Source organism: Stegodyphus dumicola, chromosome 6 (genome assembly GCF_044657685.1).
Source record: "Stegodyphus dumicola isolate Sdum_Otavi_A_Nest chromosome 6, ASM4465768v1".
Classification (NCBI taxonomy): domain Eukaryota; kingdom Metazoa; phylum Arthropoda; class Arachnida; order Araneae; family Eresidae; genus Stegodyphus; species Stegodyphus dumicola.
In genome coordinates this window covers 224,554,171-224,581,255 of record NC_140773.1, presented here as the reverse complement: position 1 = coordinate 224,581,255, position 27,085 = coordinate 224,554,171, and the positions used below count along the sequence as shown (strand labels likewise).

The window sequence follows — 27,085 nt, the reverse complement described above, 5'->3', positions numbered from 1 at the left end:
AGGACTGCTATAACATGTATTTCTGCACCTCCCTTACTGGGTGCAATCGGCCGCCATCAAATGTGTACATATGTTACGGTCAAAGCCCGAAGTCGGCCAGTTTCCGAATTGGCCAGCCAATATCGCATCACAATGACCGATCTTTTCTTGATTTCGGGGTTTGGCCAGCCAGTTCGCGATGCCATTTATGCCATTTTAACGAAATGGCATGGGGCGATCGACCAAAGTCAGAAGAAAAAGGTCATGAGCAAATTTTGGGTGTTTGTATACCGTAATGATAATGATAATCACATTATAGCTGCCGCAGAGTTTTCCGACGAATCTGCCCCTCTTAGGCACCTAGGATCGTCCTTCGAAACAAAGGCCAAGGAGGTACGGTGGTCCTAGGTGGGCTGTAGTGAGAAGGGAGAAGTTTTAGTCAGTAAGGATCTCACAGTACCAGAAACCTCCTAGTCTCTTATGAAAATTTCCTCTCACTTGGAGAAAACAAACAAACAAACAAAAAGATAATCACATTATTTACTGAATTAGTTTATTACAGAAAATTATCAGTATCATCACTTGTTACAACAGTCTTGCTTCAGCACATCGAACATTGGCCATAGAATTCCGGGCACTTCGGTAATTGCCCGCCAAAGTCGCATATACGCTATTCATTTCCAGTACATCGGACATTGGCCACACACCCCGGTCAATGTGCGAAATATCCAGCCAATTCGGGAACTGGCCGAACTTCGGGCTTTAGCCGTAACATATATAACATATACACCCATTCTTAGTACCACTCCACTTATTTATAAGATATAATAAACCTAATTTGCACGTCACGGTGGTCTCCGTCGATATTTCCGGTGCCTTTGACGCCGTTTCTTGGCCTTCTCTTCTTTCCTCCTTGTGTAATATTGGTATTAGCTCAAATAGTTTCGGATTCATTAGTGATTTTTTCAATGATAGGATTATAATCTATAAACTGAATAACATGATTGAAATTAAAAGAAGTATCTTCAAGGGTTGTCCACAAGGATCTTGTAGTGCTCCACTGTTCTGGGGCCTCTTAGTCGATAAATGTTTAAAGACAGAATTTGATTTGATTCGGGGGTCGATGTGGTTGCTTATGCGGACGATTTGGTTTTCCTAATTACAGCTGAATCATTAGAAAAAGTTGGAAAATAAATTTAATAACATTATGAAAATTTTTAATAAATGGTGCTCTGAGGAGCAAATGAAATCAAATGTTGCCAAAACTAAATTTTTATTTTTTCCTAAGTCCGGTCGCCACACTAGGCCTTCTAGATTAAGATTTAACGGTAAAATTTTGAAAATCAATCAAGAATTTAAATATTTAGGTGTTTATTTGGATTCAAAACTCAATTTTAATTATCATCTTAATTATATTCAAAAACGAACTGATTTAATTTTAAATTTTTACAAAAGAAATTACCCATCCAATATTTTGAATAAAAGAAACGATATTTTAAGACTTCTTTATAATAATGTTTTTATACCCATTGTTATGTATGGAATTACGGCTTGGGGTCGCAGAGCAGGGGAGTTACTACACTTACGTACGAAACTCAATTCCACGCGCTCACCCGTTGTTTCCACACAGTCTCGAGTGAGGTGTTTTGCGTCCTGGCGGGCACTCCGCCTCTCTCGATAATCTACAAGTTTTATTATGATAAATCTATATTAAGAAACAATATTTCTGACTTATTTAACTATGATGAAATCCCAGTTTTTGCTGACTCATTTTCTGTCTTTAATTTACATCTGATCCATCTGGCAAACCGTATTTCTATCAATTATAATATTTATGATCCTTGTTTAACCGAATACCAAATTTTTACTGATGGATCGGGTTATGAGGGCGGGGTGCGTTCAGCTTTTGTTGTATATTATTTTGATACTGAGATCTATCACTATAAATTGGGCCTTCAAAAATATAACTCTGTTTATCAAGTCGAGCTCATCGCCATCCTCTATGCCCTTAAATGGATATTGAAAAGTAATTTTGCAAGAAATTCTAACTTCTATATTTTTACAGATTGCATGTCTTGTTTAAATGCACTTTATAATACAGAAAATAATAATGTTCTGATATTAAAGATCTTTACCAAAAACTATCCTTATCCTTTAATATTAAGTTTGGTTGGGTTAAAGCCCATATCGGAATATACGGTAATGAGAGAGCGGATGTGCTCGCAAAAGAGGCTGCCATAGGGAGTGTTTCGGGGACGCCCTATGTTCAGGGTTAAAAAAAAATAGCAACAAGTTATTTATTCGTATTATTTTAAGCAATGGCAGTTACAATGGAATTCTTCTAAAAGGAAAAGTCGCTATTTGAAACATTTAGAACTGATTAGGAAAAAAAAAAAAAAATTATCTTTAATGGTTTTGAAGTTAACCAGTTTCTGACCGGACATGAGCGTTTCCCGGAATACTTCGCTAGGTTTAAGATACAGAACGACGATAAATGTAAACTATGTGATCTGTTTGGTGATGCTAAGCATTTCCTCGAGGTCTGTCCCTACTTTGATGGCTTAAGAAACAATAAAAATACTGATTTTGAAAATCCCTTTTTATGCTATAAAGATTTCGTACAATTATGTAAATCTGTGATGAAATTTATTGACGGTGAGCGCCGGGCAGTAGGAATCAGTGTATGATATTTGCATATTATTGCCATCACTATTTGGTATATTTTAATAATTTATTGTTACCATTGTTTGTGTTTGTTATTCGCGTTTTTGTTTTTGTCTTGCTCTTGTCTAAATGTTTGTATTTGTTCCTTTTGTTCACTTTTATGTTTATAATTATTATTTACACATGATTATTCTCATTTAGATATTTTATGATTCATTTTTTCATTTGTTGAAATGGGCGTGGCCTGTCATGACCATAATTCCAAATTGTTTGGTTAGGCGGGTTGGGCTGCGCCCGCTACTGATACGGTGGCTTGGCAAATGCGGTCAACAGCAGGAGACTGACGTTAATTACAGAAGGGGAAAGTAAACGGCTGTGTCGGGGATCATAAGGGGAGATATATTTAAAAAAATAAGTGTTTCTAGGTCTCATTCAGTATCAGTATATCATTAACGTAATTAATGAAAGCCATTTGAAACCAAAATAGGATTTGTATTAGTAAATTATAGTTAAGAATAATGGCCCCCATTGTTCTGATTATTACTGGAATAATTTAAAGATTAAATCCGATAGTATCTTAAGGTGTTTTTGGAGTCAGAAAAACAAGAATATAACTCATTTTGATTCACTTTTCTTTTCTTTATGAATGACGAATATCTGTTTGCCATACACCTGATCAAATAAGGAATAAGTGTTTAATCCGTAAGATTATAAGTATTGATTAACATTTCCTATAACTACTTCTAATTGAGGCTTTCTAAGAGCAACCCCCTTAATTTTGACTTTCAGCTTTTAATTTTAGACTAAAATATGAGCATAGAATCTACCTTTAAACAATGCGATTTTTTTTTTAAACTCTGTGGCATGAGAGTGCCTAGTAATAATAGTTTTAGCGTCGCTAAGAATCATTTTCTGGATTCTCATATTGATTTTTTTCCAAAAAAACATTAAAAGCTGCAATTGACGAGTATGAGCAATGCATAATACATACATATATAGCGTAAGCATACCCATAAAGAAAAATGAACCCCCAACAAAAGCTGATCGACTGCTATTGAACTCTAAAGAGGGGTTTATCAGAGGGAAAATGGCAATTAAAATCAATTAAAATTCCATTTAATTGATTTTAATTATTTATTTACTGTAGCGATTTATTACTTATTGGATTGGAATATTTGAATATGAATTAGCTGAATACTTAAGAAAAATATTATGACTGCAAGAATCGGGGGGGGGGGGAAATTTCTTGAATATTTGCTTTCTTATAGAATGCAGATGAATTCATTTTTACTCAACGAAAATCAAAATTTAGTAGCTAATTAATCTGTCCTATATCGAGCACTTTAGTTCAGTGATCCGTATTAATGTGCACTTTTTTTAAAAAAAAATTAAATGCTTCAAGAATAATTAGAAAAGGGCATAATTCTCTTCTTACCCTTAAATTCTTCAATAAGAAAACTGCATTTTCAGCTATAACCAAGTGAAATAATTTTCTAAATATAATTCAGTGTAGAAAAAATAAGATACATAAAGGTCTAGGAAATGGAATCAGCGTTGCGATTCTCTTTAAGAAATATGTTGAAGCTTAGCAAAAAGTCTACGAAGTGAAGTAATTCCGTAGAATATTTTCTCTTTATGATTAAATTGCACTCAATTATACTTTATAAACAAACAACATGTAAATACTATTTATTGTATATGTGTGGATGTGTGTGGCTCACTAGCGGCTGAGCTGTAAAATCGTTGAACTCTGGCAGGTCGATCCGGGGTTCGAATCCGGATCGACGGGGATGGCTTTATTGGCATTTTCAAGGTTTTCCCCACGTGTAACGTGCATAAGAGTCAGTTTTGCTTAGAAAGTTCTCCACGAGGCACCCTTACCCTTAGGCAAATAACCGTCGAATGCTTTGCTATAATAATAATAATAATAATAATAATAATAATAATAATAATAATAAAAACAGACCAAACAATAGATATATAAGTAAGTAGCTTAAAAACTGCTATATTTTTACGTATACTTATCAAGTAGTATTTCAATATATATAATGATTAAAAGAAAGGAAAAGTCGGATCCTAACTGATTGTATATAATGTAATCCCTATGAAGGCCCTAACAATTCTTTCTCACTTAAAGTCGTAACCCAAAAAGAGAACAAATTAAACTTCAGATACGTATACAATACTGAATCTAATACAAAAAATACAAAATATAAAAATAAATTATATATGTACGAAACCTAACTATTTATATTGATATTACGTAAATATACGTATGGTAATGAACATTGTATAATAAAGATATTTTATACCTTTTTCTATATTTGGTTCCATTTATATATACCTATACATAGATATATATAATTTAAGGATTCCATTTAAGGATTATAGTAGTAGTTAATACTACTACATATAAAACACAAAAGTGCATCAATAATGTATTTTTCAGTATTATTTAACTTCCTTCTTAAGAATTTTCTGCAGTCTAGTTTGCGTTATTTTATTCATAAGTCTCAAATAAAAACAACTATTGTTTATATGTCATTAGAAAATTAACCAAAAAGCAGCGACCACAATGTAATTGAGAAACAGTCCTTAGCCGTGAAAAGGTTGAAAGCCATTCGGTTATGACTATTATCTCGCATACTCAGCTACTTCGCATACATGGAACATAGCATTTGAAATGAAAAACCCAATATTTATTACAAATTCATTCGTGTAACAAATTTCTGTCTTTCTACACCTATGGCTTTAAAAAAAGATGTTATTTATCTTACAGTTTATCGTTAAGTAATACATTTTCATTGTACAAAATTGCATTCATTCAAAGAATTCAATTCGTATTTTCCTCTGTATAAAACTGAATGTAGAGAAGTTAGATGTTTAAACGACCCCCAAGACCACGAGCAAGATTATTCCCTACTTTTCAGCCCCCCATGTGAAAAAAGGGGTTCTAAATTTACGACCTGACCGCATATAAGGGTATTTCACTGATACTGATACACCCACTCTGTTACTCAGCTCAATGAGCTCAGTTTTTTTTTTAATTCTTATATGGTGGTAAATTGTGCATTTTTTGCTGTAAAAATGATTGAATTATGTTGTTCTTATTTTCCTGTTAAGGTTTTTATGCCTTTAGTTAATCTGCGTGCAATAGTTGTAGAATTATCAGCAATTTAAAAGTTGTTGATAATTCTAAGCCTAATGTGGCTAAGCCTTATTTTCCACTGCAGCTAAGCCTAATTTTTTTACCATAACAGCCATATTTATGTATATTTGAAACATAGCAAAATAGTGAATTAAGTTAGTTTCTGCACGTTCAGGTTTTTTTTTTTTTTTTTTTTTTGGCCGAGTAGGATCAAAAGTAAACTGTCAGATTTGTGCATCGAAAAATGTGCCTTTTTACACGCTGGCTGAATTGCTTGTTTTTGCGTATTAACTCTAATTTTAATTGTAAAAATTGTTTTCTTAATTGTTTTAACTGTATTTGGTGTTTTATATTTTTCTGTATTTTTCAATAGAGCTATTTGGAGGTTTAATGTATTTTTGCCTTGTCGCGAATTAAGAATGGAATTAATTGAATGAGAAATAAATCTCTCATGAAATTCGAGGAAACAAGTTAAAATGAAATGCAGGGGAAAACGCGTAGGTTTTTCAGAAGGAAATTTAAAGGGAGAAGACAGAGAGAGAAGGACATTTTTTTCCTCCTTGGTTTTAAAACAGTGTACATTAATTAATAATAATCTGACAATTAAGTTGTTGAAGCGCTAAGAGGTTTGGAATGTGATATTTTGAAAATTTCAGTTTTCTTCTCGGAATCGAACCTTGGTCTTCAAAATTACAGAGTTAGCAATGTTAGCAATATGTTACAAGTGCACATGAGAAAGAGTATCTTTGACTTTTTTTAAACTTAATTTTTAAAATGAAAGCGTCATATATATACGTCTCGGCGTTAAGTTTAAAAAGAAGACGTTGATTTACACTTAGTAAATAAGTTTGATTCGTTGTCTGTTAGAATTTATTTAAGGTTCTTAACGAGAGATACGGATCAGAATCTCTTTGTCTTTTCTTTCTCTTTAAGTTGGCCATTTAAGGAGAAGATATTGACCTTTTTGATTAGTCCCTTTAGTTCAGTTGCCTCCATTGTTACAATCAGTAGTCTCGATTCGATTTTTATTCCCTTCCTACCTTTCCCCCTTTGTTTTCTGCACTTTTATCAGTTTAATTTCATTGAACTTGCGTAACTAGCCTGTAAAGTTCAGAGGAGAAAAAGGCCCTTCTTTCCTCTCCCTTCTTGCGGAGTAAATTAGAGTGATCGTGAAGTTTCCACAACTCTTGCGGGAGTTGTTTTTAAGTCAATACTATTTGTCGATATTCCCTAAAGCTAGGCCGATTTTTTTTACCCCCCTTTTCTGTGTGTTTCCTTTGTTTTAAAAGAATGTTTTCGTTGGGTTTTAACTGTCCGTGAAGTCTTCTCGGTAAATGGCTGATAGCGACAGAACACAAATAAAGGCCGCCACGCACATTGTGCCTTCCATGAATTCTAAGTAGATGGTCAGGGTTTTTTTTTTTTTTTTATTCCCCTAGTTAAAAAAGTATTTTTTAGTTTTTTGGTTGGCTGTCTTGTCTAAGGAATATAGATGTTCTGTCCCATTTTTTTTTTTTTTTTTTCTAACGTTCCTGAAAATTTTCATTATTTCCCGCGTTATCGCGTGGCGTTACGGAATTAATGATCGTATGCCATTTTAACGTGTTTATGGTCGTATCTGCCCCTTATCGGAACTCGCGACTGATTAAAGCGCTTTTCCGATTTGAAATTACATCTTATGTAAACGACTAAGAATACTGAGTATTTTGTTACGAGACTTTAATGTCAGGTTACAATTTATTTTAACTTATTCAATATTTCTCGTACTAGTTCTATTCTAATTTAGAAATAAAAGAACTTATTTAAAAGATATGTATGTTACATTTTATTCCAAAAATTTAAAAATATCTTCGAAGAAACTACAAACAAGACTTGGATATTCTAGGCAACATGTGATTTCGTTCATATTGTTGAAGTATAACACATCGTTGTCTGTTTTATAGGATGTCAGGAAATCCTGCTTAAAAAATTATCTATGTACTCATTAAGGAGGGTTATGTCTGCTTTCTCATGACTAGCTGTCTTGTACTTCCTTATGTTACTTAGAGGTTTTACTCGCAATCGCAGTATTTCCCGAGTTTTCTGTTAGTGTCACGACATTGTAGTGGATATGTTTTTCGTAATTAGTGAAAGGAACATAAATCAACTTAATAGGAAAATTTTACTACGCAATCGGAATCGTGTTTGCGGGTAATGATTTTATGTGAAGATTAAAACACAGCTGCTTCACCGTGAAGAGTGAATTGTAAAAACGAAGCAATGAGCCGATGACTGTTTTTATCAGACAGTTGTCAGCTTGTTGTTGGAGGCATTGGACGGTTAGTTAATTGACTAAGCACGTGTGAATGACCCACTTAAGGTAAGGGTCGCCTTCGTGGAGATGTTTCTGTGGGAGAAAAGCTCATATTTATGTTGCACATTAGAAACATGACAAAAACACTCATGCACTAAACCTTTCGTCGGGATTTTTAACCGAGCCGAACTGCCAGTGATCATTTGTTTTATCCAACTGGCTAGTGACGGGAGCAAACGCATTTATGATTTCTGTGATCTTCTAGAAACAAGGTTGGCTAAATTGGGAAAACCATGCAAGTTATTATTGAGCTTTGATGACTGACTGTAATTTGACTGTAATAATTGATGACTGAATGTAATTTTGGAAAGATTATTTCGAATTATATTCATCTTGCAGTATTGTTTTTAAATCATTGCTTTAATATGATCTGTAATATTTGTTAAACTACCTCTGAATATCTGACCTTCCAGTTCTTTCTTATAGAGAATTTTATTGCGCAAGGGGAAAGGGTAAAATTTTTAAGGGTAAACCATGAAATTTGGTGACCGAGGATTTGCATTAACATTTTCACCACCTACGAAGCAATAATGTAAATCAGTAATACGTAATCAATGTACACTGGTTATCATAAACTAAGGAAAAATCACAAAAATAGCGATAACTCCCTCAAAAATAAGCCAAACCGTGTAAAATGTGAATATGTTGCCAAGTAAGAGTAGCTTAGAAAAACTGCAATATGCAAATTAGTGGCGCTGCACTAAAAATACGTCATCTGCGAGGACAATAAATGTCCATGTTTGAGAGCAAGCCCACATATTTCACTGTGATATTGACATCAGAAATCTGAGATAGCCAATTCGTAACAATGACCTCCAGGCATCATTTGCCTGCAGAACTACGATGGAAAGCCATTGGGAGACTAGAGGCAGGATAAAGTCAAACAGAAGTGGTCAGATGGCTAAGTGTGAGTCCTTCTGTGGTTCATAGGTTTTTGAGGCGACTTCAAACCACAGATTCGGCATCTAGGAAGGCCAACTGCTACTACGAGCGCCGATGACCGATATTTGACATTATGTGCACGCAGGAATAGAACCACTACTCCGACTCTTCTTAGACTTCCCTTGCTGCAGCCACCCGGAGGTTGGTGTCAACGTCAATTGTGCGTAGAAGGCTTCACAAAGGTGGTCTGTATGCGAGACGACCAGCCATTTGCGTGCCGCTCACGTCACACCATACGAGGGACCGCTTGCAGTAGGCACGACAGCATGTCCACTGGACGCCTGATCAGTGGAGGTCTGTTTTCTTTACGGATGAGTCCAGGTTTAGTCTAGAAAGTGATAACAGGCGTTATTTGATATGGAGAGAACCTGGAACCCGTTATCATCTGTCAAACATCCGTTAAAGAGATGCATACGGAAGAGGCAGTGTCTGTGTTTGGGGTGGCATCTCTTTGGGTGGACGCACAGACCTCCATGTCTCTCCAACGGAAACCGGGAATGTTCCGGTTTATAGAGATTACATCCTTGATGCTTATGTGCGCCCATGTGCCGGGGCAATAGGTGATGCTTTCCTGTTGCAGGACGATAAAGCAGTACCACACAGGGCTCGCATCGTAGATGATTATCTTCAAAAGGAAATAATTATGCGCATGGAGTGGCCAGCTCGATCTCCGGACTTGAATCCTATCGAACACGTTTGGGATACTTTAGAGAGACGTCTAGCTGCTCTCAATCCGCCCCCTCAGACCTTTGCCGTGCTTGCAACTGCTTTGCAAGAGCAATGGCTATCGCTTCCTGTGAAACTGATAGACCGCATAATTGAAAGCATCACGCATCGCTGTATGTGCTGCATTGCTTCTAGAGGCGACCATATTCCATACTTTTCCTATAAGGTACTTTTCCTATAGCAAATTGACACCTTCGATTTGTTCATTTTATAAATGTGCTAATTTCTATATTACCATAATTGTCTGGTAACTTATTTTTATGTTATTTGATACTTTACTATGTGTTGTATATTGTGGGTAAGTTTCATAAAATTAAACATGTAACTTTTTCAGTAATCGTGATTTTTGTGATTTTTCCTTAATTTATGATAACCAGTGTATATTTAAATTTATAGCAATCTTATCAACACCAGTGCACGAAATCAAGATTTCTGTCTCAGATTCTTTTCTTTAATGCTTATTGCCCTGTAATGCATTTTTAAAGTTTAAAAAAGTTTTAAGATCGGTAATGTTTGCGGGTCTTCGGAGGTAGCGGATTTTTTACTTTATTACAGTGGAGTTCCACAAACTCGACATAATGTGGACTGAGAGAGACTGTCAAGTTTTACGGAATAAGGGGTGGGTTTTTAAGAACTCTTAACATTTAACTGTAAATTACTCTAGACGTTTGTTACGTTATTGTTATAGCACAATATGTAAATTAACTGTTATAGCACAATATGTAATTATAGTAAATTAACTGTAAAATTAACAATATTGGACACTGAATTCTAGCACAATAGGAGTTATATAAAAAGAAAAAATACCCTAAGAATTGAGTTTAAAAAAAAGTACATACAAAAATGAAGAAAAATTAGTAGTATTTCTTGGTAGAAAAATATCGTGTGATGGTAGATTGTCTCTCGTGCTCATTCCGAAGACGCAAACAGCGTTTATTGCCAAGTATTACAACATATCTTGAAATTTGTTAGGCAATTTCAAGAATTAATGGCGCAATGCGAAAACAGCGAAAATTACAGAAAAAGAACATCCAGATCTTTGAATAGAACAGGAAAGACATACTCATAAATAATAGTTATATGTATCGTATGTAATATTTGTTCTTTTTGGTCTAGAGATATCTTAAAAATGTTTCTAAAAAGTTGTCGAGTTTACGGGACTATACTGTATTAGCTTAGGAAAACAACTTATTTCTTATTCTAGAAGCCTGGCAAGCTTTTGCTGTTACTGATACTATACTATTACTGATTTAGTGTACTTTAGCTGATAGGCGTATGCACTGACTGCGCTCCGTTAATGCTTGGATTTTGCTCGGGATTCGTACGGATGGTCAGCAAAGAAAAATCCCAGTGTTGCAGCTGTTCATTGTGTTATACGCCGCCAAGCCTTGGCAGCTAAGACACTTCCAAACGAACTCAGTGATATCTTAAAATTATGCATCAAAATTAGCAGTCATCTTAAAAAGAGTGCTTTAAATACTCGACTTTTTACGGCCCTTTGTGAAGATTTGGGAACAGAGCATAAAACACTGCTATTTCATACAGAATTAGCTGGCTCTCAAAAGGAAATATGTTAGCAGGATTATTTCCAAAATCAAACCGAATTGCATGTGGAATTCCTAAAGCCAAGTGTCCAAGTTGTATTGGCTTATCTATTAGATATTTTCTATTCATTGAATTCATTGAAATTGAAATCACAAGGTGGAGATGCGAACACAATGTGTCATCGGGATGCCATCACGACATGTACTGATAAGTTGCTTCGCTGGGAATGTAAAACCTGCAGTTATTCCTGCTTTCACAGATTATTTGGAATCCTGGATGAAGGGCGCTTTAAGGAGGTTAAGGCTACTGATTCTAGGAATAAAATATCAAATCACTTGCAGTTGCTCACTGATGAATTCAAACGTTATTTCCCTAACTCGTGTGTTTAAAATATTTAAAGAATGGCGGCGGATCCTTTTGTGGTTGACCAATATGTGCTCCCAGAAACAAGAGCAAACTTTGGAAATTAAAAATAATTCTACAGTCAGATATGACTTTGAGGAGCTGGATAAGCCATCATTTGGGGTATAATATATATAGTCATTATCAGCAGTTGTAGCAACAAAAACGAAGAACAGAAGCGAACTCAGTGTTGCTAGTGATTTACGTTGCGCACTCTCTTAGATTCAGCCAAGAACTGAATATCTTGTCAAAAATACTCAAGCAAATCTGTCTGATTGAATTATCTGTTCCCCCTACCATATGTGTCTGAAACAGTATATTTCTATAATAAATTATGTTTTTTTATTCTTACTACCCTTATAGGTAGATGGTATTATTACTGTTAGGGAAGGGGGTCGCGAGAAGTTTCATTTTTGACAGTAGGGAGGCGTGAAAAAAAAAAATTTTTTTTTTGTGAACCAATGTTATAAAGATTTGATGTAGAACTATATCTTTCTTGTCATTGTTCACCAGTGATCATTTGAAAAATTGTTTCGTTTTATTTCTAATTTCGGGTTCTGCTTTTTAGATTTTAAACTTTTGAGTGATTTTGAGCAGTCTTTGTAAGCTTCTAAATGGCACGCACAGCGTACAAAGAGCGGGAGAAGATTTGGCAGTAGAGGTATTTGGCGACTTTCAAAATTTTCAAAGTTTACTTTTGAAAATTAAGAAAGTCTCCAAGCTGATCGATTTATGGCACGAAATATAAAATAATTGAAGAAATAAGAAACGAAAGATACGTATTTTGGCTGTGAGTATACAGTAACATAAAATTAAAGGTTAAATAGAACTGATAAAACTTTAAATCTTTGAAAAAAATTAAACCATTTTACTCTTTAAGTGTCTTGTACTGGATTCATTTTAGCGCGATACCAATCACTTTGAGTGATAATAAATACATTGCGTACGGACTGAATGTAGGATACAAATGAAGTGTAGTAGAAATCTATTAAAGCAGTGATAATTTTTTACACAATTACAGTTACGTTAGAATTATCAAGTTAAAGAGACCAGAGCGCTTACCAACGGTCGAGCAGTAAACACTGGTAGTTCGGTTCTGAACACTGGTAGTTCGGTCCGAGGTTCGAATTCCGCGAACGGACTGGCCACATGGGCATTTTTGTGGTTTTCTCCTTGTGTAACGTATTGCCAAGTTTCCCTTATAAATAAGGATATATAATATAAAAGCCAGTTTCCCTTAGAAACTCCACCACGAAGGCATCCCTCCCTTTCGTGCAATGCCTTAATACTATTACCCGAGGTCGCTGATGGCTGAGCGGTAAAAATAGATAGCTCGACCTGAGTTCAAAATCAGGGTAAACAGACTGGCTGTATAGGAGTCTTCATGTTTTCCTTTATGGGTAACGTGAATGCAAATAAATTTTTCCCTCCCATTTTATTTAAAAAATTCATATTGCTTTAATTTTTAGTAAGTATTATATTTTTAATTTTTAGTAAGTATATACCGGGTGGCCATAATTAAACTGACAGTGCTCACAGTGTTCTGTAGCGCGATCTATTTGCGAGAATGACGCCACATTTTGTAGGAAGATTAAACAAGACGGGGGGACGAAGGATTCCACGAAAAAAATTAGTTCAAAAATTCACCGCTAGGGGAATATTTGGCGCTGTATAATAGAAAATAGAGTGTTAACAAATGCAAATTAATACGGAATAAAATTACCTTTTATTATGGATATGCCTTATGGAATATGGATATGCCTTTACAGTACGATATGGAAAATCTTACGAAAGATTATCAACTTCTATCCGTACAAGATCAGCCGTGTACAGGAGTTACTGTACCCCGACCATGATAAGCGATTGACTTTTGCTCTCACCTTTCTTGCCAGAATGGAGGTGGATGATGCTTGGCCGTGATAGGTAACTGTTTGGTGTGGGTTCACAGCGGAATTTATCGTAGGTTCATTCTTCTATGAGAACATTACCCCGACAGGACCGGAAACCTGTTCTGTTACCGGAGAGAAATATCGCCACATGTTGAACAGCTTTGTTATTCCGGCACTTCAGCAAAGACAATGCCTGGGGGAAATCATTTTCATGCAAGATGGAGCCCCTCCACACGTTGCTGTACGGGTGCAACAGATGCTACGACAGAAATTCACAACAGAAAGAGTCATTAGTCGCTACTTTCCAACTGCATGGCCACCTCGGTCGCCTGATCTTATCCCATGCGACTTCTGGCTATGGGGTTACCTTAAGTCCAAGACCTATCAAGGAGTGGTCCAGGACCTGGCTATGTTGAAGGATAACATATCACGGACTGTACGGGAGATTCCTGCAGACATGTTACTTTCTACTGTTGTGCATACTGTGCACAGAATGCAATATGTGGTCCACAACAACGGCAGCCACAATGAACCTCATTTGAGTGCAAAATAAAAGGTAATTTCCGTATTGATTTGCATTTGTTAACACTCTATTTTCTATAACAGCGCCAAATATTCCCCTAGCGGTAACTTTTGGAACTAATTCTTTTTTTCGCGGAATCCTTCGTCCCCCGTCTTGTTTAATCTTCCTACAAAATGTGGCGTCATTCTCGCAAATAGATTGCGCTACAGAACATTGTGAGCACTGTCAGTTTAATTTTGGCCGCCCGTTATATATAAGTAGTATTCATATTTCGGTACTATTCGGTTTCGAGGGCCGTAAAAAATCGCCAAACTATTGTTGATGCCAATGCTGCCAAAAATAATTGCGGCAACCCTAATATTTGCGACAAGAAGGAAGTATAATAGTAAATAACTATTTAAGATTGATGTTTTAGTTTAGATGAAACGTTAATTTCATATAATACTTTTTTATTATTATAATTTATATGAAAAAGGCTAAACATGATTGAATGGATGCCTGCATCGCTATTTCGCTACCGACTTATCGCTAAAGCATAATTTCATCTCGTTGGTTGTTCAAACGTAATTTTCTATAATGAATGATTCCTTTTCTTTGAAAATATTCTCGGTAAAGTGCAGAACCGCTCACTTATTTGCTTGCCGCTTTTTACAAGGGTAAAAACAATTGGATTTTTGTCATTTTCTTTTACTTTTTAAGTGAAAATAGGTCGATGTGTACATAGATAAAGTCAAGGGTGTGTGCGCAGTGCCATTTTTGTATAATTCTAGGATTTTTTTTAAGTGAAAATGGGTCGATGTGCACATGGATACCGAGTATGTGCAATTCTTTAAAACTAATTTTAAATTAAAGCTAATTTTAAATTAAAATAAATAATTAAATAATTTAAAACTAATTTTAAATTAAATTAAAGCAGGGTGATTCTGCACTTTACCCAAAATTCTATTGCCGAGTTTTCGTCATGGGCAACTCCCAAATTGTTAATCCATAGAATATCAAAAAAGGATTTAAAAATTAAACTAGCAATTTCAGTGGCGTCTTAAGAAATGTAGAACTATATAAACTTACGCAATCTGAAATCAGCGCGTACGCTAGATTTGGCGCGCTGTTAAAATGGGCGCGTTTGCTAGATTTGGCGCTTTTGCGCGTACATTTTCGCTGCAATTTTTTTACGGCCCTCGAAACCGAATAGTACCCATATTTCTTTAATTTTTAGTAAAGAAAATTAAGAATTAATTCTTAAAAGTTCTTATTTTTCATTTTTGAGCTCTCTTCCAATAATAAAAACACCGCAAATTTTTCACTTGCCCAAATATATTTTGAATTCATTGCAAGGTACATTTCTTTTCGTCTTATAATGCCGGAATTTTATCGCTTTTTCTTGTGATCCCATGATATACTATTGAGGTTTAAATTCTCTCTTCCCCAGATTTATTGCATGACAAAACATCTTTGAATTCACCTTCAGATGTGTTATCTGATTTATTTCCAGAGCCAGTCTGTTCAGTTGATGAGGCGAAGCTTTCATCTTCTGCTTTGTCACCTTAATTTCTCATGGAATTAGTAGCATATTCATTAAAAACTTTGAAATCGTATTTTTACTACCTTGTACGAAGTAAAAAGGAAGTATTGTAATCACGAAACGTTTCAAGTAGCATATTTCAACGAAAATATCCATTTTGACCGCTATAGAATGCAATTTAACGATGTTTTTGCGTATCTCAATTGCTCATCTGTCCTCACGTACAGATGTATTTTTGTACGTGAGGACAGAATAAAAGACTGGTAAAACTCTTTGGTAAAAGTTTACAATTGGGTGCTCCTTGTTTTTTAGCTTTCTTCTTTTCTTCTTCCGATCTTGGCTTCAAAATTCTTTTTTGACGCCAAGATCGGCGCCAGGAAGGTACAATTTCAAGATGGCCGCTACACAAAACCAAAATAAGAAGCCAAAGAATTGCACAAATTTTGTATCCATGTGCACATCGATCTGTTTTCACTTAAGAAAACATCCTAGAATTGTACAAACTACGCATTGCGCACTGCTTTCAATTTGTCCATGTATACGTCGATCTATTTTCATTTAAATGAAATCAGGAAACTAAAGTTAAAACTCTCATGGTAACCAGAAGTGAGGTTTCATCGCTAAAACTTAAAACAAAATGTCGCTAATCGAAGGGGCACCCACTTCTACGCTAGATCCGACTCGTTTCCTCCAAAAAAAAAAAATTATAAAACTGCTTTGAAATGAATTCTGAAGAGAATTTTTCGCGGTGTCTCTACGTACGTATGTATCTCGCATAACTCAAAAACGAGTAGCCTAAGAACGTTGAAATTTTGTATATAGGACTGCTATAACATGTAGATGTGCACTTCGTATTTTGGTTGCAATCGGCCGCACGAAACGTATATAAATATATTTATATATATATACACTTTGTTAATGACAAATTGCAAAAATTTCAAGACGAAACTTTGTGCAAGTATTTTTATGATTTAAATCTCTCGGAAGAAAATTTTTAAAAGCAGGTTAAATCCTGAGAGAAAGTTTGTTTGTGACGGCTAAAATCTTTATTTGTTTATTTTTGTTTTACTTACTTAAATTTAACAGTAACAATAGCTTTCAGTGTAAGGGCGGATTGGGGAATCAATGTATCTACCCCTTCCCCCCCATATTCGTTTGATATTCAGTTAAGCGTATATTGCCAGTGTGAATGAAAAGTTGAAATCTAGCTAGATTTGGCAAGACAGCGCTGTTTTGGAGATTTAATGGAATTTTAATTTTTAATTTTTTTTTTTTTTTCCCCCGACACTGATCAAATTTGGCAAGAAGTTCTCCATTGCCGATCAATAAACTCCTTTTAACGATATTTTTGGAATACCTATAGAATGTTAAGTTTTTTTTTAATAACTAATGCGTATTTTTAATTGGAGTAGATTTTGGTAGAAGTTCTGTGAGAAAAGTTTCTGTGTGTTTGGTATACCTTTCGTGTAAGTGTGTAATAATTAAAAGAAACAAGAAAGAAATTTAGAATCGTCAAGAATAAACAAGAAATTTAGCGCAACGGAAGACCTTTCGTGTAAGCGTGTAATAATTAAAAGAAACAAGAAAGAAATTTAGAATCGTCAAGAAGAAACAAGAAATGTAACGCAACTACCGTAATAGAAGGTTCCAAATTGTGATACGCACATAACAATTCCACAGTCAGCCTTTAGTGATGGTAATTTTCCTGTCAAGCGACATGGCCGTTTTCGTCTGCGTACTTTTTGTTTTATTCAAGGTTCCAACTGTGTTGATTGACGAACCGTGATTTTTTTTTTTTTTTTTTTTTTTTGCTTAAATTCAGTTCTAAAATATGCGCTTGTTTAATTTCTCCAGAAATAAAATATTTTGCCTCAAAATTGCTAAAGGGAACAATTGTTTTGTTAAAAGCGATCGCCACGAATTTTCCACCAGAATGATTTTTCGGTGGAATTCCTAATTAGAATCTGAAATATATATGTAATAATTAAAGTTTTGCGATTAAGTTAAACGAGGACTTATATCATTAATTTTTTTTTTAACCTGTAAAAAATCGCCAAATTGCGCCAAGGCGGTCGCGTTAAACGTTAGTACCGAAATTTATAAGAAAAACAAAAATCTGTAAGACTAACATTTTACATGCTTTTCCGGTAGATATATAGAGCAAAACTGTAGTTAAATATAAAATAATTACTCAAACATTTGTGGGTTGGCTGTAGTAGCGTGTATAGTCGAAAATACACCAGACACACAGCAAGTCTGCTTCAAACAGGGTAATCGGAAAGTTCTGTTGATTTTATTAAATTCTATGTGATTTACTGTAACTGTTGTTATAGAGGTAAACTATGTAATTTGATTAAATATGAGGAAAACTTCCATTTTTTCTCTTAGGAACTGTTTACAGTTAACAAAGCTTCAAGATCTACAGTCACGTTGGCATTTAACCATTGAAAGTGAGATGGATGAAGATTTGGAAACCGCTACCCAGTGGCAACCTGTTCAAGTTGGAGACAGTTTGCCAAAACCTGAGGTGAGTATTAATTTTTAATATTAAGTTGTGTTGAAATATTTGGTGGCCAGTTGTGTTTCACTAGTACAGTTCACACTTAAACTATAGGGTATTTCCTCCCTCCTTTCTGCATGCCTTTGTGGTGTAGCGGTATCACACTCGGCGCGTATTCGAGAGGTCCAGGTTCGAGTTCCAGCGAGGACATTGTTAATTTTTCAAGTCTCCTGCTTCAACAAACCATAATGTCTGTAATGTTTATTACTTTCTGATTATTGCCCCGGTTTCCTCACGAAAAGTTACCAACTCATTGGCTACTTTATGAATTGGCAAAAAATGCTTGTTTGGCTAATTTTTGGGGCCATGGGCTCTATTTTATTAAGAAAATTTCCAAATTTTTCATTCCAAGCCATTTCCAAATTCTGGCTGGGAATTCACAAAAATTTTTGTTATGAATATCATACATGAAAACACATACACGAACTTATTTAAATTTTTTTTTTTTTTTTTTTTTTTTTTTTTACATTATGTACATTAACATTATTTGGATAAGATGTGAGAGAAGGGGGAGTATTTCTAGAATAGTTTCCTGAAAAAATAGTTTAAAAAAATTTTTACATCGTTCATTACCTTAATAAAAATTATCTAAACTGAAAATGCACTGTTTTTCTATAAATAAATAACTACTAATGATATTCAGTAGTTCCTCATATGAAATAGGGAAATTAAAATCATGTAACATCTAAATTAAAAAAAAATTTTGCTTAATTATTTAATTTTGAAGAGATGCTGATTCCCATAGAGAAATTTGCTATTTTCTTTATAAAGTGGCCATCACAAACAGTTGATAGAGTTAACAAACTTAAGAAACCGAATCTGTGACAAGTAAATTTCACGATAACCTAATGTTGCGATTTCAAGTTTAGTGAGATTGTACCTGAATTTTAGCAGAAGGTTGTTTTAATAGATTTTTTAATGTTTTCTAATACATCACATAACTTTCAGTGGTTTCAACTAAGTGAAATAATTAATTTACATATAAATAACAGTGTTGAATATAACCTTATAAAATGCATGTATATGTTTAACATATTTATTTATAGTTAAATTTTAAAAAATCTATATTTTATTTTTGATTTTACATGTATTCAAACTATTTTATCAAGTAGCAGCTACATTTAACTTCTGAATTAACTTCTGAGGTTAAATATCAAGGCTAATTCAAAATTAAATTTTTCTTAAATGGCTTGATTAATGTTTCAGAATTTAACATTTGTGTGTGATTTTAGAACTTCATAATATATGATGTATTCAAAATAATGGTTTTCGTGCTCCCTTTTTATATTCTAACATTCCAAAACTTTACTTTGTATTAAAAAAATTCTGTCCATTTTTCTAATATTTCAGGTATCCACAGAAGCGCTGCATGAAAACACGGCTGCAGAAATTCAGGTTGCTGAACAGCTGGATGTATTGATGGGCATTGAGTCTAAATCATTAAAAGCAACCATCCGCTGTAGTGTATTTGATGATGAAAACAAAGAATTTGAAGAACCTGTGTTACATTTGAGTCCTCCTGTTCTGAAATTAGAGTGAGCAATTTTATTTCATAAAATTTATTTTTAAAATTTATTATCTATGTTTTAATATATACTCCATTGAATAGTAAATTTAATGTGACCACCTTGGCACAATTCTGAGATTTCTTACATATGCAGACAAATAATGGCATAAGTCCTTGTTCTATTCAGTTATAAGAATATACTTATTAAATATTAATATGTACACATGTCCCTTTTGACTAGTATTTATTCAATCAAAACAGTTATTTCCATTAGTGATTTTACAGCAAACACTGTATTACTGCAAAACTTTTACTGCAATTTCTTGCACTGCAAACCCTGTGTTCCTGCAGAACTTTTACTGCAATTTCTTGCACTGCAAACCCTGTGTTCCTGCAGAACTTTTACTGCTATTTCTTGTACTTCTGACAATTCCACAAATGCATAGATTAGATTGAATTTAAGGCAAAAGAATGTCCACAATTTTTCTATAAAAACTTTTCATACAAAAATGGCAATGTTGCTCGAGTGAAGAACTGTTGTGTGCGCATTTGCCGGATTTGGTACATCCTGAAATTTTGCAGAGGTTGCACTATTATGCAAGTACCAGTTTAAGGTGTTGTGGTGTTTTGTAAGTATAAATTTGACAACATATGCGATGTCGAAATGGCTATTTTAGGTGTAATGTTCAATAATGATGTATCATTATGTCTTTAACAAGACTAGTCATATTTAGGATGGCTGTGTACAGATTCTTGGAGATCAGCACAGAAGGTTACTACATCAGTTTCATATTGTTGGGACAAATTAATAATGTACTGAAATAATATTCAATTCTATCTGAAAGTTTTTATTATTTTTTTTCTTTTACTTAATTATTACTAATTAAGCATGTTGCAAAACTTTGAGTTTTCATATTTTGCAGATATCTAATTTTCAAATCACAGTTATATTTATTCAGCCATCTTTTATGAATTCTATTTTTTATCTAGTAGGGGAATGTGTAAATCTTACAGCTAGTTTATAAACAGATTTATTATTTTTTTCAGATTTAATAGAGTTGTTGTGTATTAGTGATGCATATTAGACTTATTAGTGTATTATATACTTAATTATATGATAATAAAACTAGTCATGGTATGAAACTTTTCATATTCTTTTGTTATGTTCTATGTAATGAGAGGGAAGGCCAGTTTTTTTTTGGGGGGGGGAACCATCTCTTTGTATTATTATCTATATGCTCAGATATTAAAGTTTATCAAAATTATCTATTAGTTTTGCTAAATCTTTCTTCCCTTAAATAACGAATATGTTTTGAAAAGATGTATTTCTATTTTGAAAAGATGTATAAACTGTTTCTGGGCAGTCCTTACACTAATAGTGTGTTCACCATCTACACTATTAATTTTTATCGCTGCAGACCTGCAGATTCACCACATGAGAATAAAAAATGTAGCACAGCACATTTGTACTGATTATCTATATTCATCTTCTATGGGTACTAAAATGTGTTCGATATTTATGAAAGTTGGTGATGAACTGAATAATATGTTAGTCAAATGATGACAAGTTTCAACAGGTTCAAAATCGTACTGTTTTAGTAGATGCGTCATAGTGAATTCCATGCATACTCTCGCAATACCAAAAATGTGCACGAACTTATGTACTGACCCAATATATTAGAAGTTATTTACTAGAAATTGAGTTTGGCTGTGAATGTAATTTTACAGCAGTTTTGTTGGAGGAAGAGGTTGCAATGATATCGAAAAAGCTGATATTCGCTTTGAGGCTGGAAATACAAACTGACGTGCTGCAATATGTTTTTATGTAATTGGAAATAATCCCAAACAGATGCATGTGACGTCATCAGATTTTTGTGTCTTGCACCACAGATTGTGTGAAAGAGTCTTTCAAATAGCCATTGTGTGCTTATGACTAATTGTCACTTATTCATGCTGTGGAGAAGCAAATGAACAAAATTGATAAAAAATGACATGAAATATCTCATTACTTGCACAAAATGAACAAAACTGATGTGCAAGTAATGAGATATTTCATGTCATTTTTTATATTTCTCGGTCTAACATATGACGGATATTGCATGTAAAGCTTGCATATTTTTCAAATATATTTCAAATTTCCAGTTTCTTTGGAGGGGGAAATTCCCCAATGTGTGGATTCAGACAAATAAAGTTAGCTTCGGACATAGGGGGTTGTGAAGCACTACAACACTTCCTCTAAATTTATTATGCAAATTAAATCAGCTTTCAAAACAACTCGTTTTAAAGCAGGAAAAAAACAATGTTTTTGTTACTCCCACATTTTGATAGGAATTGATGAGAAACCAAAAATTAATTGCTGTATACTTAATTCATTTTTATGATTTAGCAGTTTATTTTTGATGGATGATTTAATAATATTTATATTTTCCAGATTATATGCAATTAAGTGCTGTTGTAGGGAAAAATTAAGTGTCATTGTGGTTATTTCACTAATTTCTTTTCCTTTTTGAATTTCTCGCTAAAATTTTGTTTTATTCTAGTGATTTGTGATAGTAATTTTTCCATGGATCTGCAATAAACAACCTTAATCTTTGTTTAGACTATGCCCATTAATCTGCTGACTCAGCAAGAGTTAAGAATACAAGTAAACAAGAAGTTAACTTTAGATAAAAGGAAAACTATCACATGTAAAGAATATGGAAGTTAAAATAGTTTGTGTGGCTCTAAATATCTTGTGGGAGAAATATGCTTTATAAAATGCTTATTCCTGAAAATAAAAATGTAGTTATATTTACGATTTTCACAAATAAAATCTTTAAGCTTATATGAATCTTATTTTTATTTTTATGAATATAATTTACTTTTTTATAGGAGTGGATTAAATTTTAAAACAGATGAAACAACAGAAAACTCTTATCCTGAGGCGTGTGTTAGAGATCGATCCCGTTTCTGGCGTTCTTTGAGAGCTGCAGTGCCCATTCAGTTTGCTTTAGTTGTTCTGTACTGCATGTCATGCTTGATGGAGCCTCGTTGTTGTGAAAATGTAAACAATTTTGATTTTTCCATCCTGCCTCAGCTGCGGTATCTTCAGGGGCCACCTCCTGTCTGAGGGAAAAAATGACATTTTACTTCTGTGGCACAAATATTATCATTGTGTGTGCAAGTATTGTCATTGTGTGCACAAGTGTTGTCACTTTTTTACTGAATAGTGATTTATATTCATATATATTTGTTTATTATGACAGAAAACTGTAATCGAAAGCAAAGAAAGAATATTTGTTTTTGCAATACCAAAAATTTTTATTAATTAATTGGGTTTTAGCGCAGCTAAATCTATTTAAATATTTTTCTCCTGTGATAAAAAAAAATATATATGTAATTGGTTTGTGTTGTAATCTATTTATTTTTATTTAGTGCATTTTGATGTACAAACATCTGGATGAGAAAATGTTTTTGTTTTTGTCTTAATTAAAGACAGACTTTTAAACCACAAGAATGTTAAGTACTAAGCAATACAGAAATCTTAAGGTGCTAAGCTGTTTAGAAACAAAAGTAAATGAGTATTGATAGTTAATTCTGATAGTTCTTGATCGTTCTGTCTGAATTGCTACATAATACTTTTCATTGTTCCATTATATATTTTTGGTGTCGTATTGCATTTAAGTATCTAGTTGTCCGTCAATAAAAGTTGGGGAAGTCGAGTTTTCCCTCATTTATTGTTTAAAAAGTTCTGTGCAAAATATGTTTGTTATTTATGTTTCTGTGTGTTTGATATAAACAAAAAAGAAACTGTACCTGATAAATATGGGTTCAGCTATTTATTCTACCGCATGATTTTTTTTCTTCACCAAAGCTAGTTTTTCATCTGAAATGATCCGTAAGAGTGACATTTAAATTAAAATGTTTCCTGAAGTGCCAAAATTTCAATTTACGATTGCGCAGTGATGCTATTGTTATTTATTGTTATATCATCAAGTCATATTTCATTATAGTAATATAGTTTTTAATACACCAATTAAACTTTTCCTCATTTCAGTGCAATTTTATATTTTTTTATGTCAAAAAAGCTTAAAAAAAAGTGTAATCGTTGCGTAACCTTTTCTTTTGTGATGTGTGGGAATAGTACGACTATTTTTGCCCCCATCTCCAGCATTCTAATGTCTTCCTGTCAGTTCTGTTATGCTAATTTTAACCTTTTACTGGCGTGGTGAAAGTTTATATGTAACTGATTTAATCATTTCCTGTAGACCAATAAAAATGTTCTATGCATATACTGAACATATAGTTCCAATATATAATTAGTTAATCATCAAAATAATTAATAATTTATCTTAAGATGAAATATATTGCTGCCGAAAGTTGAAGCTATAAAGATGCAGGTAAACCATAATGCTTGACTCTACTGGGATGTGTACCATACCTATTGTTTAGTACGTTAGTTTTAGTGTTGAGTGTTCCTGTGTGAAATAACAAGTTCATTATTACTTTTTTATTATTTTGTCGTAATTTTATTAAAGCATAAATATCTCTTCTTCAGTAAATAAGAATACTAATCTTGATATATGTTGATTTGCTGTAATGGGGACGTCGGATCTCATTATTTATAAATCACTGAAATTATTTATTTATACAAAATATGTTTTGATTGTATAGATTATATATAAAAAAATAAACTTTGAATAAAATATTTAAAGAAATAAGCTTAGAAAGATTTTTAAATGTTAAAACTGAAAATAAGAACAAATAATAAAAATATATTACATTTATGAAATTCACAAAAGTAAATAACTTGTAAATTTTTTTTGTTTTTTGTTTTTAATTTTAAATTCTGAGGTTTCGGTCAAATGCGGTTTCTGAACTATTTCGAGATTGGAAAAATGTGGATGCTGTCGTATGTTAAAAGTGAACTTGGATGACCATCAAGAATTCCATTTATCACTGTTTTTATAATTAATAATTAACAGAGAAATAAAAATGCCCTATCTCTCTTTCTCTCTCTCTTTTTTTTTAAGTACTTATAGATGTTTCATTTTTATTACTAACATTTCATTGGTTATCTCTCTGTACTTCGCATAATGTTTCAGAAGTTCAATATTAACTTCATATTGCATTTTAATTCATATCTTATGAAAAGTTATATGAATGTTAATTAAGATTCGGCAATTCTTAATTCTTTTAAATGGTCATTTTCTTGGCATCTGTACCTGATTATTTTACTGTTTGGATTGCGACATTCCACAATGCAGTTTCTTTTGAGACATTGCCATAGCATCTGAAATTTTATTGTTTTAATGCAGTCTTCCATTCACTATTTTAAATTCTGATCCTTTTCTCTGTGAGTAATTATTTAAAGCTGAAATTTTTTAGTTTAGTTAAATCAGCATATGCATGCAAATTGATTCATTCCATGTATCGATTGTATGTGTTCTGATGCAAATATTTTTATTAGTAGTAATCTGCATTTTTATTTTTTGGATATTTTTATTTTAAAAGTATTTCAGTATGGTTGTGTTTCAAGAATCGACAATATCATGCACTACAATGCAATTTTAATAGTGAGAAGACTTAAGCTATTAAAGAAATGATGGACCATTTTTAAATACATTATCATTTAATTCAGCGAAAGTCATTAAAACTTCACACACAGATATGCAAATCTGAATGCTGTAAACACTGCCTTATCATTTCATGTGATGATATTTATTTGTTAAAATTGTTATTAAATCTGTTTTTAACAACTATGTTTAATTGAAAGTAATTAAATAGATAAAAGAATTAATTCACTTTTAACTGGTGACTTACCTAACACTCCAATGTGTAATTAGGAATGATCTTTCATTCCATGTTGTTAGTGATTGTATACTTAATATTTGTAGACATTTTGAGACACAATTGAAGAGGTGCATGTTATTCTCTCACCTTCTTCATCTTATTTTTATATTTTTTATACTGTTCCAAAATGTTAACTACTGATTGCTGCATATTTGATCTTGTATTTGCAACACAATGTTGTTATTATTCTCTGAGAACATGATGCCATATTGTGAACTTTCTTATTGCAAATATGAAAGCAGTAGCACTTTTTTAAGGCTTTGCTCTTTAAAAATTGTTATTAAAAGCTATATAATATTCTATATGTAAAATGAGTACTGCAAGGGTTGAAATCAATTCTGTTGATATATTAGCCTTGTTGCAGGTAAACTTAAGAGTAGTTTCATAATTGACGTTAAAATTTATAAGCATGAACTGTTCATATACTTCAAAATTTGCTTATTTTCCCAAAGTAAGTGAATCTGGCACCTTAAATACTTTTTATTAATGTGTGATTAAAATTGCTTATATAGAAACTGAAGTACAGTTAATTGCTTGAGATATAAAATCTTGATTTCATAATCATGAGTAAACCAGTATATATTCTAGTCGTGCATTTAAATGGGAGTGAAATAATTCAACTTAAAAAAAAAAAAATGTAGGGCATTTTATATTATTTAATCATCTGGTTTACTTAATATATTTCATACACCTGTTGTTTTGTAATCTTGACAAAAAAATAAAGAAATATTTGCATCTTTTGTGAGAAATTATTTATTTAAATGAACACATTTAAAGTATGAAAAGTAGTATCTTTTATCAGAATTTATATTGTGTGACACTAGAAATGCATTTTTTTTAATATCCAATAGGGTTAGTATTTATTAAAAACAAAATGAAGATAAAAATTAAGAAATTCATATATTTTTTCAAAATCTGTGTTATACAAATTGTTTTTCATGAAAATACGCTGAAGAGCCAAAACATCATGACCACCTGCTCAATAATGTATTGCGAGACTTTGGTCTGCAAAACAGCTTGAACTCGCCTTGGCATAAGCTCTTGGTAGATGACTGGAGACCTGTTCCAAATGTCTAAGCAGTGATCACAAAGATGTCTAGATATTCCAATGTGGTGTTTGGACTCTGAGCTGCCGCTGCATGACATCCCAAATGCTCTATCAGGTTAAGATCCGGCGAGTTAGATGGGAAGGACATTAATTGGAATTCATTCTTATGCTCCTCGAACCACTCCAATGCAGCTTTAACCTTGTGATATGGGGCAATGGCCTGTTGAACGATTCCATTTCCAGTTAGGAAGACAGATGCCATGTAAGGGTGCAATTGTTCTGCAGTAGGTTCAGATAGTCCGCAGATTTCATAGTGTGTTCTACCATAAGTAAGTCCCAGAGCCAACCATGAGAACATCCCCTTATCTACCAGCTCGTGTTTGAACTGCTGTATGGGAGGAGCAACTGTTCACCTGGAAGACAGCATACCGTGATATGACCATCA

At 33.3% G+C, this 27,085-nt stretch overlaps 1 protein-coding gene across 1 annotated transcript in view; it reads left to right on the top strand.

Moving 5' to 3' along the window:
• Window positions 1-26,332, top strand: part of LOC118184882 (uncharacterized) — a 156,067-nt gene extending 129,735 nt beyond the window's left edge. Inside the window, exons 17-19 of the mRNA XM_085819602.1 lie at window positions 18,082-18,220; window positions 19,604-19,788; window positions 22,632-26,332. Of these exons, the coding sequence (XP_085675728.1) occupies window positions 18,082-18,220; window positions 19,604-19,788; window positions 22,632-22,869 (562 nt within the window). The 3' untranslated portion in view covers window positions 22,870-26,332. The remainder of the gene's footprint in view (window positions 1-18,081; window positions 18,221-19,603; window positions 19,789-22,631) is intronic.
• Window positions 26,333-27,085: the final 753 nt, after the last annotated feature.